The following is a 14,377-nucleotide window of genomic DNA, read 5'->3' as shown; positions in this document are numbered from 1 at the left end:
AACGGTTCCAAATGCTGCTGCTTAAGGAAAAGGTAAAAGCTTGATGAGGTAATTCTGCACAATTGTATAATCTTCTCATGCTCTTGCAGCGAAGATTCATTTAATTGGATAGAAGTCAGTTCCTACATAAGAATGTCTACCATAGCGATAGAAATACTCATGGCATTGGACAGCACCGTATTGAGGAGAGCAGCTGATTATTGCAATCAGTCCTACATCCAAACTCACTACAGGTTCTCACTTTGCTTCAGCTGTGTCAATGCTGAGTGTGGTTTCCCAGGTGGATATGTATCCTTCAGCATCACTTCAAGCTTCCTGCTTCCAAGGTCCTAACAGAGGAACCCAAATGCCTTTACCTCTCTAAAGCACAGCAGTACCATTGCTTTGGGAGCAATTTCAATGTCAAAAGAGGGAACTTGCACAAAGCACAGCTCATAGGAGTAGAACAATGGAAAAGTTGAGTTCTTACTCATAAAAGATAATGATTTCCCTCCTATATTATTAATAGGGGACATCTGTCTCCTGAGTGCAACAGTTTTAACAGCAAATTCTGTCTTTAAGTTACTTGACATTATCTTTCAAAAATTCCTGGTGACAGCGAGGGGAATTGTCCAATCACCATAAACCAATTTCAAACGAGTTTCTTCTATCTGCCCCTCTAGAGAAAATGATCCACATTGACACCGATTAAAATTTGACGTGGTCATTTAGGAACTCTTCTAGTCTGCAGATACTTAAAGAGCAATGCGAACTCTGGTTCATATTACAGGTCTGTGGATTTTAAGAACCTCAAAGTAACTGTGAGTAACTAATTATGGCATCTGATTTCCCTTCAGCTTTATAACCAGGGGAAAACTGCATGTAGTCATGCACTGAGAGCTCTTGACTAGGGAAGGCGAGGAAAATTCATGCTGGACTTTGCCCATTTCTTTCCTCAGATGACAGACTGGAGAGTGTGCCTTGAAGGGCCCCCATGCTCTCCTTTCCAGTTCTTAAGATCTTCTCTACCTCCAGCAGACACTGGTCCAGAAACATTGCATTACATTCCTTTCATGATGCTGAAGTTTAGTGATTACAAAGGTTCTTGTAACATTTGCAGCATGGCCAATGAAGAGTTAAAAAGAGTATGGATGCATACAGGAATATGAATTCTAAGAGGTAGGAGGGCTAAGGGCTAAGCTTCATCTACTGAAACTGGCAGTGAGTGACAGTAGTTAGAAGATGTTAAGAGGACAAGTGTCTGTGAGAAGCAAGCAGTGTAACTCAGATCCTTGTAGGACCATTCCAACTTAGGATATTCTGTGATTCTAAGCAAACAAACCTGCCCTTGGTAAACTGGTTGCTTCCAGTCACCTTCTTGTCTCTCATGTGCTTGTAAATGGCTTCCAGGTGGGATGCTCTGTGACAAGGGTCAGAGATAAGGTGTTTGGCCAAAATGCAGTTGCCATAATCACCTTGCTTTGCCCTTCCCAAATCCAGATGCAGTCAGCATTTGTATTTTCTCAGTCATAAGCAACTTAATGCAATGCACAAGACATTTCAGAGATGACAGTGACCTTGCAGTGACATCAGCTGACTTTTTCACCATCCTTGGATGCCTCCCATCTGGTCTCATGCACCTGTGCAGATCTAGCTGAGATGCTTCAAAACAAAACCTTCTACTGTGGCTTGTGCTCTTCTCCCACAAACTCTGCTAGTCTGTGCAGGGATCTGGGAGGAGTGAATGCGCTGCTGCTGCAATCACAGAACAGCTTGGGACTGGAAGGGGCCTAAAGGATACTCAGGCTCCAAAGCCCCTGCCGCAGTCTGGGTCGCCAGCCTGCACATTTAGTAGGAAACGAGAGCAGGCTGTCCAGGGCCCCTTCCAACCTGGCCTTGGGCACTTGCAGGGATGGACGGGGCATCCACAGCCTCTCTGGGCAGCTGCGCCAGCACCTCACCACTCTCTTGGTAAAGAATCTCCCATTGATATCCAACCTAAATCTTCTCTCCTTCAACTTAAAACCATTCCACTTGCCCTGCCATTATCTACCCTTGTAAAGAGTTGACTCCCCTCCAATGTGCAGGTTTAGTCAAAATATGACTGCTTCAATGTTCCTAATATCTCTAGAGTAGAATACATCGTGTCTTACAGAAACTTACAGAAACTTACAGAAACTGATGCAAAACTTATTTGCTCTCTGCAAACAGGCTAGTAATTATAGCAGAAATATCCACTTAAACAAAAGAACTGACCCAGAATTTACAGAAGTCAATGGGAAAAGTGTCACTGACTTCAAGGAAGTTTGGGCAAAAAGCCTGTGGGATTCACAGGGATTTTATGAGGTTCTGTTAAGCTAGCAGAGAACCTATGGCCATATCAAACAGAATCAGACTGGAGTCTTCTATGACATCAGGACATGTATCTGAGAAATGAAATCATTTATGGATGGAGAAGGAGTAAAATGCAGGAAACAGAGAAAACAGAGGAGCTATGGCTGAGCTTCTAAGCAACACTCAGCTACAAAATCAAGCAGACGGACTCAGAGGATCCAGTGATCGGAGGCAGAGAGACAGTGTTCCCAAAGACCAACATAAATGACAGAGCCCCCCAATAAAAGACTCTGAGGAATCAAAAGTTGGCTCTACAACTACATGTGCAAGTCTTTAAAAGAGCATTACATTTATTTCTTGAGGGCATCTTTTAAACTATTGGCCTCCAAAGAGGTGCCCAGGCAGAGATTCTGAGGTTACGGGTAGTTCATGAAATCCCTGATCCAGCTTAGAGCAGACTTGCTTTCCATTTCAGAACTAAAACTTCTCAAGTTCCCTAAGCCTTCAGGACAGTTGCAGTGAATTAAATATACGCCAAGAAGAGAAGGCTTAAAAGAGATATGCCCTGTAGTTAATATACTTATACACAGCTACCGGTGGAACTGCTTACGATTTTCTGCTTAAAATAGCCTTTCAAGAGCACGTAATTCCATGCACGAAATGACCTTGTAACATCTCCACCAAAAACCATCTTGCTGTGGTTGGCTGAAATATGAGAAAACCCATCGCAATCTACTGGGATACATCAATTCAAAAGGTTGCTACGAAGGTAGCATTATTTTCCTTCAGATGTAGCATCCGAATCTCTCACCAAATGGTCACATGTAGCTTTTGGGAAGATTTTTATAGAGCAAACCTTGATTTCTTTCAATGCTGTAAATAAAGTCTGTATGTTTGATTCACTATCAAACACATCAGCCTCAGAGCACGTTCCGTTACAGTCAGTTTTTGTTTGAACGTTAAAACTAAATTAAAACTAAATTGGAAATATCGACATTTTTACTTAAAACCAGAAGGAACAGTGCTCAGTATTGGGTAAAGCTCCATGTTTTACATTACCGTTTCTGAGAGGATCACTGCTTCAGACTGCTGCAGAGAAATATCAGTAGACTTAAATTCTTTATCGAATATTTCCTGATGCTTGCTGTTCCGTTTCTCCTTCTTCTTTTCTTTCTTGTCTTTTTCTAGGTCATCCTTGTCCAATTTATCTTGAGATCTGGAATGCATCTTTTTTGGCAGGAGGGGCTCGAGCACAAACCTAAGAAAAAATTGTAGCTTAGATCAATAAAAAGCAATTTTTAAAAGAGCTCATTTTAATTTTCATAGTCCCAACACAGTCTCACTTTGGTTACAGATGATTCCCTAATCCAGTAAACCTCAACTGAGAGAAAAGGTGTGGGCAGAAGGTCACAATAATCATAACTGTCTCCGTTTACAATTGACAGCAGAGCTGCTCCAGGACCAATAACAACAACTTCCCTGCCCTGTGGTGTATTTACTGTTCCACAGAGACACAAGCTCCTGAGTTCTGCTGCATGAGGTTCGTATGAAAATGAGCTTTGAATTCAGCACGCCCATGATATGCATGATGGCACAGCCACAGGAGTGCTAACAGAGCCCAGGAATGCCATTGGAGATCAGCACTGTGCAAGGAAGGGTGGAAACACCACTCCTGCTACCTGAGCTCCTTGGACAGTCTGCGTGTCTACAAATAGCATTAAGGATTTATTTAAAAATAATTAAAAAATAAATAAATGGCCAAGTCCTCAAATTCATCCTGGACAAGCTTTGTTGTTGTTATTAAAGGTATTTTTATTCCCTAGAAGAAGGTTAACATTTGAGACACCGTTTTGCAGTGATGTAGTGAGAACACGCACAACACAAAAAGCTTTCCAATGCTTGTAACTCATCCAAATTACAGCCTGTTTTCATGGAAGAGCAAAAAGCATCACACCATTCACTGCACTGAAGTATGAAATGTAGAGGTATAATTACACAAACAATAACCATTCCTGTCTGTAATAAAATAGTGTTAGGATATATACTGACAGAGGTATGCACAGAGAGACTCACCAACGACACACACCGATGGGGATGAGATCAAAGAATGGCCTGGGTTGCAAAGGCCCACAGTGCTCATCCAGCTCCAACCCCCTGCTGTGTGCAGGGTCACCAACCAGCAGCCCAGGCTGCCCAGAGCCACATCCAGCCTGGCCTTGAATGCCTGCAGGGATGGGGCATCCACAGCCTCCTTGGGCAACCTGTGAACAGTGCGTCACCACCCCCAAACATTATAGAGAACCTCAACTGTGATCATGCAGACAGTCAGCAGGAGCTGGACTACTTGCCAAAGAGTGGCTGCTCCACACCTGCAGCCGTGTGCTCCAAGTGTGCAAACACATGCAAGGCTGACACACCACGACCTCCATCTCTGCAATCTCTACAATACACAACTTATTCACTTCAAAGATAAAGAAAATCCTTAGGGGCTTCATGAATTTTTCAAGTAAAACCTCTTGTATTTAAATAGCTTTTACATTATAGTGGAAGACTTCTAAATCATATCGGAGCTCTTTTCAGTAAATTTTTTGCTCAGTAATTTAAAGGCAGCTTACTTTAATTTCAACTTTTAAAGACTAGCTTCAATAAAAGGCAAAAAGACATTTTGCTCTTAACTAGCTAAAATATTCCTAGCTAAAGCTTTCTAAAATTCATACTAAGTAAAAATGGTATTAAAAGCACAACCCAGTTAAAGTTACACCAATGGACTTTAAGAGCACGCCACAAATCATCACATGAGAAAAAACCTTAAGAACAACAACAACTGAGGAAAGTTTAAAACTTGTTAAAACTTGGTGCCTATTAATTGATATCAGGAAAAAAAGTGGTTACAGAAAGGGTTGTAAAGCACTGCAATGGGCTCCCCGGGGAGGTGGTTGAGTCACCAGCCCTGGATGTGTTTAAAAACCATTTGGATGTGGTGCTCATGGGCAGGATTTAGAAGAGGGCTGTTAGACGTAGGGTAGGATGGTCAGGTTGTGGTTGGACTTGATAATCTTTAAGTTCTTTTACAACCTGAGCAATTATATGATTCTGTGATTAATACTGGAGCATTGGGGTGCAACAACAGCCCCTGAGCTGCTACTCATATAACCAAAATCACAGGAGCTGGGAGAGAAAGCTTCAAGCTTAGCTGTTAGAGCTCCTTATCTCACAGTGTCAAAGCGCTCCAACAAATACCTTCTGTCTCTGTCTACAGGAAGGGGAACAACTTGCCCAGGGCTGCAAAGCATGTCAGTGGCAAAGCCTGGATCTGAGAGCAGCCATCCCAGCACAGTGCAGTTATTTTAGCTGCCTGATTTGTGCACCCGGGCTGTTCCTGCAGTGCTGGATTGCAGTGACAGCCACCCACGTGTGCCCCTGCCTTGCGGGCAGCTTGCAGGTTTACAAGAAGAATTGCCATTCTTCACACAATGATTAATTGCTTCCCTTCTAGGCATTACTATTATTAGTACTATTAATTATTTGTACGCAGTGTATCAGTGACAAAAATGGGCCAGCATGCCATGCTCGTACTGGAAGTATATGAGAACTTTCAAAACACTTGGGTGGAATGCGACTCCCCTTTGCCCAGCTGGTGCTGTGAGTGCCTGCATCCATGCTCCAGCAGTCCCACTTTGAGCAGTGGTTAAACCAAAGGTCTCTCTTTAAAGTAAGAGGTTTATTTATACGTAGAGCTGGGAGTTGTAGAACACATACTATGTCAATGTCTGCTTTGAGTTCTTATTGTTAAAAGGCTCTGAAATCTGGGCCAGCTGGGAGAAGGCATAAAATACAAGTTGGGTGGGTGATACGGGCAAGGCACTGTCAGCTCCATTTTTAATTACTTTTCTTAGATCTATCTCCAATCTAGGAAGAATGTATCTTGAAGAATGGGCCAATGGAAGGTAGGAAAGGCCTGATTATACACCCAGTCAACTTTGGGTAGGGACACCACGTAACTCTTTCCAAGTGAGAAGTGACAAACTACCCACAGCATTTTGATTGTCATTTGCATTTTAGAGCTCTTTCATTACCATTATTTAACTGATGATTTTTCTTCTCCTGCTCCACTGATCAAACAAATGAGCATTTTTTTCATGTCTTCTAAGTGATGATCTGTGTTAGCTATGTCTTCTCTACATGTATTACAGCTGCATTACCCAGGCGATCAGAGCAGGAGCTGAGCTGCACTGTGATCCATGAGTTTTGGTTTTATGCATGTATTGAGTGGACTCATAAGATCCTCAAAATCCCCTAATTGACACCTACTTAAACTGGGATGGAGATGAAAAAATTATGAAAGAAGCATTCAGTGGAGAAAAAAATACACAGGTAATGATTTTGAAGGGAAAAAGGGAAAGAGGCAGGAAGGAAAAGAAGTAAAGATGAGGAACAGAAGAGGAAAAAACAATTTCCTCCTGAGACAAGATGAAGCTGCCCAGTAACACGGGATGGTAGGCATGCCAGAGTTCCAGAAAGGCAACTTCCATAGCTGAATAAGTGAAAATGCATTACTGGCTCTGCTGTCCTAAGCTTATATAAACATGATTCACTGTGCATGTGTTACAGAGGGTAATGTAATGAGATCTGAACCTCACTCTGTTTGCAGTTCATTCCCAATGTGTACATAAACTGTTTGTAATCAAGGTAAGTATCGTGTTGGTCCTTGGGTGATGTACTTAATTTTACTTGATGCTTTCACTCTCTAGTCAGGTAATAACTTCCTCTGAAGGTACACGAGGGGCACTGATGTTTCCAGCACATCTCTGCAAGTTAGCAGCCCTTCAGGAGGCCTTTACAACACTGCTGCCTTGGTCAAATATTGAGTTTCTGGATTGTGAATATTCCTGGGGGGAGGAGGAGAGAGAAGGAAGTTCTGAGGCTGTGTGGAAAGCTCAGGAAGAAAACAGATTATTTCTTCTCAGGGATGTGACTGTGAAACAGGGCTTATCAACAGAATTCCCAGTTCTCATGTGAAATATCTTGATAACTCTTGAAGTACAATCTTGCCATAAGCAGCTTTCCCTCTGGCAGCACGGGTGAGAAGAAATGACTGAGCAGGCAGCTAATCCCTTCCTTCTCCTGAGCCTCACCTGTTTACTGCTACAAGACAGGCTGAGCTCATCTCATCAGGTACTTTGCAAGTGATTGGTTCCAAACAATTACATTCCCAATAGTTCAAAACGAGATAACTTACCTCTTGTTCTGTCGGTGATTTTTGTTGAATGCCTGGGGGCTTTGTTTGAAAAAGTACCAAAAGCAGCAATACATTTATTTTTGTTTATATACATATAAATATATATGTATATGGAGAGAGAGAGAGAGAGAGAAACATTTCTATCTTTTTCTGTTGGCATTCTGCCTGTGGGGCGGTGACAACCCTAAAGCCTAAGGTTTGCACACCAAATCTTGCTTTACAAGACAGCCCTGCATGGTTGATCCTTACTCACCCATCTGAGCCTGGCCGAGAAGGAGTGCTGTCCGAGGAGATGGATGACACTGAGGCAACTGACAGCGGTCTTGAAGACGATGGCATCGTGAAAGACCTCACCATGGACCTCGGCCGACTGCCTCGTCTGTCATCTAGGCTGGGAGGCTACGATAAAGGAGTATATAAGAGATGTGAGTTTACATTTAAAGTCATGGTGTAGCTGACATCTGGCTCCTAAAGTAATGCAGAAAAGTTCAAGGGTTTTATTTCCATGTTATATTAATTACGCATTATGTTTCACAACAAGGAGATCAATCCTAAGGAAAACTCCAGATGAAATTTTCTTGGTTTTTTTGCTTTTCAATATTAAACAAAAAACCCAACCACACCAGTAAGAGGAGCTTTAAGTCAAGAGAGCCAGCTGACAGAGTGACATTCAGGTGAAGAAGAAAATATATGGAAGGCCTATTTTTTTCACGCAGACAATTTCAGCATTCTGAATATTTATACAAGCTTTGTTAGTCATTAATAACTGATATATGCATAAAATAATTGAACTCTTTCAGTCAACAAATACAAATCTCACGCTGTTTAATTACAGGTAGATTTTCCACCTTGTCAACTACTGGCAAATTGACACTGTACAAAGAAGACAGAAGCGATAAAGCTCCATCAATCCTGACAATTCTTACTGGTGGGCAGAGCAAAATGAGGAAGATAACACCACCTGTGTGTGAATTTCCAGTCATTTCTCTGATGATGTAAATGTGTATTACTGAAGTGACTGACATGGAAGTATCATTAATGCCAGTTACTTCTGCTCTCCTAGGGAATAAATGATTGCTTGATCTTTTCTCTCCCTAAGTGTATTAGGAAGAAGTGACCTAAAGGACTACTAATGGAACAGCACGTAGGACACTATAAAGGCTGGCAAGCTCCACATAAGATCTCAGTGTTCCAAAAGTCATTGCTATGGAAAAATGAAATCAATCTCTGAAGGAGACATTGTCAGTTCTTCCATTAGATGAAGATAAAACTAAGTCCAGCAGTCTTCAGTGCACTGCTAGGACGGAGCTCTGCACACTCAAGACTTAAAGCAACTCTAACCATTTGCTTGTTGGGTCCCGCTTATTCAAACTGATTCATACAACAGCATGCAAACTGTGTGGCTTTTGACAGAATTATCAATTACTTTCTCAGTTAGGAAGCTGTATGTTGGCTTTTGGCCTTCTTTCTCTATGGGTAACAATCAAAAGTGAAACAACACATCATTGGAAACAGGATTAACCTTGGTTTTCAAGGAGCCTATCCAGGCAATTCAGAAGTCATTCACATGCTTGGAAATGTAAGTACCAAGGCATTCCATACATCTCATACAGCATCCATTCATTATTTAATGGACTGATGGGCTCAAGTGATGACCGCAGAGAACAACCGGGCAACCCTGCATCTACACTGCTTTCTTAATCAGTGAAAACGATGACTGAGAAATACAAAGTTGCCTACAGTGCAGAGAAATGCCCAATCTGTTTGAAGCGTGACTTACCACAGCTCGGACACCATACTGCTTCTCAACTTTGTCCTTCAGCTGCCTGAAACAAGCCTCCATCCGCTCATGGAACGGCCGCAGAGCCTCCGTCACCTTCTCACCATGAATGCGGATGCCCTCTGCCAGGAATGGGATCTGCAAAGCACAACACACAGCCCTTAGTGCACAGAGCCCTTCCCAGTTGATGGTACAGGCAAAAGATTCACGTTTGTTTCAAAAGGAGGGAAAGATCTTGTGGAATAGCAGCGATAATGTGCACGAAGCACAACCAAGAAGTATGTCATATACGACTTCCTTTTGGATTGTTACCTGCAGTCCTTCGGAATGAATATACCCACAGTTCTGCCCCATACTCATACACTGGAGGAACAGCTGAATTTACCTGGCAGCACAACTATTCCTATTAGGCCACATTCATGAGCTCCTGTACATGCTGCACTTCCAAATGGCAAACAGATAAACGACGACACACTGGGTTATTAAAACCCCTCCTCTCCCAGGTTCAAAGAGAATAAAACCTTGAAGGGGAAAATATTTGTGTGCTTTCTTTAGGAAATGCTACTTCTAAAGCTGCAAACAAGCAGCGTCCCTGGACAAGTATATATTGCAGAGTAATATTTATTAATAAATTATATAGTTTTATGTACTGAAAGCTACATTTATCCTCAGGAAAAAATATATATGTATATATTTGATTTTATTTGGGAACAAAACAGAAGAGGAAAAATTAAACTAGATCTTTTTTGTAACTGAAAACAATCGTTTATATGCAAGGCTTCTGTCACAAAATACCCATGCCAACACGGGTTTATATAATTAGTTCACAGTGTGGAGGTGTAGCTGACCTTTTAAAATGTTTTAAGAGAGACATCTTCATTCCCACAGCAAGCCAGATATACCATTAGAGTTCTCTATCTGCAGCTTAGGAAAAATATTTCCTCTTCCAGGTCCGCTGCAGCCCACACAGTGCTCTGACTCTGGGTTAGGTATCCTCTGCAGCAATCAAGCTAAGAGGCTGCTTCTTAATAATTCATAATTAAATCAAAATACTGATTAAAACCAGATTTTTTCTCATAAGACTGAGCAGCAATCAGAACAAGTAGCTTTATTAGTAAGGAGAATAATAAAGACGGACAAACTGCAGATGAACAAACTCAAGAAGTGTTACTGAGATGGCTCGCTCTGTTTGGGCACCATTTAAATGGACACCATCTTCTTTCCTAAAATACACCCAAGACAAGTCCCAGCACTGACAGTATTTTTTGCTGCTGCCACTTTGTTCACGGCTGCATGGATTGGCACTCCACTGAATTTAAGTCATAACTTGGAAAACTTCTCTGCTCAAAATAAGTAAATGAATTTCAAGTCGCTCAGTGTCACCAGGCCCTATTCTGACCCTGCTGTTTTGAAAGGGTGAGTGGTCTCAGTGTGCATTTATTTAAGGGAACCCGCTGACTTTTCCAACGGGATTTGTTTTAGAAAATCAAATGGCCAAGATGAAGCCCAGGCGGGGTGCGAGGCTCTGGCTCGGAGCCGATTTTTATGAGCATTAATGAGCTTGTCCCAGCATCTCAGATTTAAAAAATCAAGGGATACGAAGCTGAGGTCATGGGTTGTAGTAGGGGAAAGTCCCATCCAAGGATAAACTGTAAAGGTGGTATGCAGGGCTGCTCCTCCAGTGTACAGCAGGCTGAGGAACAACAGAGGGGAAGGAAGCAGCAAAGGTTGCACTGTGTAGTTGGACTGGAAAACAAGGAGGCAAATAAAAAGGGAAACCAGCTCAAAATCACATTTCTGCCACCAGTCTCCATTTGTAGACTTGAAAACTGCATTGCAACTGAATATTAGACCCTGATCATTTTTTTTTCTTTTTTTGTTTCTTTTCCCTTTAAAATCTTCATCTGCTGCCAAAAACCTCGCACAAGGTACATACATTTTCATTAATTAACAGCTTAAAATCTCTCATAATCTCAAATATCACACAATAAAAGAATGGCCTGGGTTGATAAGGCCCACAGTGCTCATCCAGTTCCAACCCCCTGCTGTGTGCAGGGTCACCAACCAGTAAGACCAGGCTGCCCAGAGCCACATCCAGCCTGGCCTTGAAACATTAAGTATGCTTGTGAAGTTCAGGCTGTGAATGCTACCATTCTTTTAGCAATATAGAAGGAGCATCAAATCTTTATAACATTGTTTTTTTACGCTGTAAACACATCAGTTAAACACTGAGTGACCAACGTCAGTTATTCATTTCATTATCATAAGCAGCTTGAAATGATACAGTTACACGGGAAATAATTTTTCAAGGGAGAAAGGACTGAGATGGGTACAAATGAACTCAGCTTTAGTAGGGATATTTATATGAAAACACAGCGGAGAGAAACAATGATTTTAATTAAAATCATGACTGTGTAATTAAAATTTATGGGAATTATAAGAGGACAGTGCATGAAATGCAAAGCACAACTGAGACAAAGGCAGGGGAAAGGCTAGAAAAACTAAATTTAAACAGTCAGCTGATAATATGACTGTCAGACTATTTCATATACCCAGATTGATTTATAGAGCATAAAGAAAATCTCTGTGTGATTATAAAACTCCAAGAACCAACATTATTGAAAAATGAAAACTCATTTTGGCTTTCAATCACTGTCAAGTCATCGATGAAAACAAACCGCTGCCTTCGTTTGGAATGTTTCCATAACAACTCGCTCATTACACCAGCTCCCCACCCTGCTCCCATCAAGTTATGATGTGTTCTGAGCACTGACATTATGTTGGAGGTATCTAAGCCTTGGGATACACTGAACGTATCCAAGACTAAGTGCTGACTTCCACTCAGAAATGACTGCACCTTTGCAGATAAATCAAATAGTTTCTTCTGATCATTTTGCTCCACATTGCTGCTTCTTTTTCCCCCCCCACAGCACTGATGGGATATTACACACTTAAAACTAGGGTTTAATTAAAAAACAAGGTGATTAGGCTTGATGTGTATTTTCAAATAGTAATACTACTTGCACCCGGGTCACCAAAGTGAATCGGCACTGAGCGTGTGCGGAATTCATTTGAAGTGGCGCTATCAGAGGCAAAGGGAGAAGGCTGACATGAAGTCAGTCTTCTGGGATCAAATTATTTTCCTCTATAGAACTTAAAGCTCCTCAAATCTAATCTTCTGTAAAAGCTCAGAGGAAAATTAATAAATAAATATCTTTTCTTCAGACCCAAAGAGTTTCTATTCAGCGGCAGTTTTCTGGCCTTCAGAGGGTATTTTCTCCTCTTTCTTTCTTTCCTTTTTAAAATGTATCTGTTTTTTTTTTTTTCTGAATTCTCTATCTTTGGTTCTGCTACCTTTAAAATTGAATCCTATAGAAATGTAAATTATTGCCTCTATTATAAAAATAAAATTGAATATAAAAAGGCAACGATGTACTTTGTTCTTCTAAGGGAAAAAACAGTACCAGCCATATTGGTACCTCTTCTTGTTATCATAAAATTACCTTGAGACCACTGGAAAATGTCCAGCATATGACTTTGGAATATAACAGGAATTGCTTCCTGTTTGCCTTGCAAAATATCCTTCAGTACATACAAGTGCTGTTCTTTATGCAAGAGGGTTCCTGCTTTGTTTAAGGCACTGAACTGGAAATCTGCGTTCTCTTGCTGGTTCAGAAAACATTCATCTGTGTGATCTCATATCTAAATAATTTCTACTCCAACAGATCACCAAGAAAACATCAGGTAATTTCACTCTATGATGTGGCATTTGTGAATCATGAATATTCTTGTATCTATATCTATATTTATCACGTTATTGAATATTATGTGAAGTTATACAGCTAATGAAGCGATGACACCAGCATGTCCACATTAGTTTTACCATACTAAACATAAATCATTCTCTTTTATTCTCATATATAATATTCTGTGCTAAAAGGTACTGTGGATGTACACAAAAAGGCTTACAAACATAGAAAGATTTAGAAGTAGAGAACATCTTATTGGAAGAAAGAAGTGAACTTGTGAAGAAATGCTCTACTAAAGCACGTGCATAGGAGGGATTCAGTGTTAAACATTTAACCTGAATGTTTGAGAAAATGTTTTTAAAGTCAGGCTTGGAAACCTAAAATGCAAAACCTAATTGCCATGAATGGCAACCAATGTTATTACCAAATGTTTTCTTGTTTGAGCAACATGAGACATTTTCACTGTATTTTGGTTGGAAAAAAAAAATACTAAGAAAAAAAAGGGGAAATAAAAAGAGTTAAATCGTATTGGTCCCTTGTGGGTTGATCTCATGGCTAAATCTAAATCTAATCTAATTCTAAAGATGAACTTCAGCTCAAATTCTAAGTCAGTTCTACATGACAAAGAAGCAGAACAAACAGTTTGATGCCTGAATTTTCTCAACAGTGACACTAAATTGCCTTTGTATGGCCAATGAGACTTGGAATTCTTACCTGCCAAGCTATCAGGTCCTTCAGTTTTTCAATCTTGTCGTGATCTTCCGGATGCTCATGCATATATCTTTCAGTAAAAAAAGCCTGGCCAAGAGAGAAGAATGAAGCATTTTATCTCAGAAAATGAATCAACATCTACAACCATGGCAAGATTACCTGCAGCAAAGATAAATGAGTCAACCCAAAAGTTCTGCAAGAGAGCAGTAGTAGCTATAAATACAAATGGAAAACCTAGGAAAGGATGCATAATTTATTAAAGTTTTAGGAGTAAAGCATCAGTCTTTCACAATCAGCAAAGCAGGTGGATGAGCACATGGTAGACAAGAGCAAATCTCATGGGCAACACCACAGAGGACTCTTGCTCAGCACAGCTGAAGTTCACACAGAAATTCCTGCTTCAGGTCTGATGTCCAAGTGCTTGAGAGCACACACTGGAAATGCCATCAATCTCACTTTGTAGTTCTAGCAAGCAATTGTCTGCCTCATCCCTATGTAAGCACTCCTGAAGCCAAACGTATCATCCTTCACTTCAAATTTAGAAAGGCCAAAAAATATATCCACAAATATCAGAAAATCATAACA

General features: G+C 40.8%; 1 protein-coding gene across 2 annotated transcripts in view; it reads right to left on the bottom strand.

Moving 5' to 3' along the window:
* DOCK1 (dedicator of cytokinesis 1) overlaps nucleotides 1-14,377 on the bottom strand; it is a 226,220-nt gene that overhangs the window by 14,222 nt on the left and 197,621 nt on the right. For both annotated transcript variants that reach the window (XM_015867551.2, XM_015867552.2), the window contains exons 46-49: nucleotides 13,796-13,879; nucleotides 9,333-9,470; nucleotides 7,806-7,951; nucleotides 3,373-3,571 (exon numbers count right to left, since the gene is read on the bottom strand). In XM_015867551.2, coding sequence (XP_015723037.1) covers nucleotides 3,373-3,571; nucleotides 7,806-7,951; nucleotides 9,333-9,470; nucleotides 13,796-13,879 — 567 coding nt within the window. The remainder of the gene's footprint in view (nucleotides 1-3,372; nucleotides 3,572-7,805; nucleotides 7,952-9,332; nucleotides 9,471-13,795; nucleotides 13,880-14,377) is intronic.

The sequence above is a fragment of the Coturnix japonica genome, chromosome 6, assembly GCF_001577835.2.
Source record: "Coturnix japonica isolate 7356 chromosome 6, Coturnix japonica 2.1, whole genome shotgun sequence".
NCBI lineage: Eukaryota > Metazoa > Chordata > Aves > Galliformes > Phasianidae > Coturnix > Coturnix japonica.
This window is presented reverse-complemented; position numbering and strand designations above follow the sequence as displayed.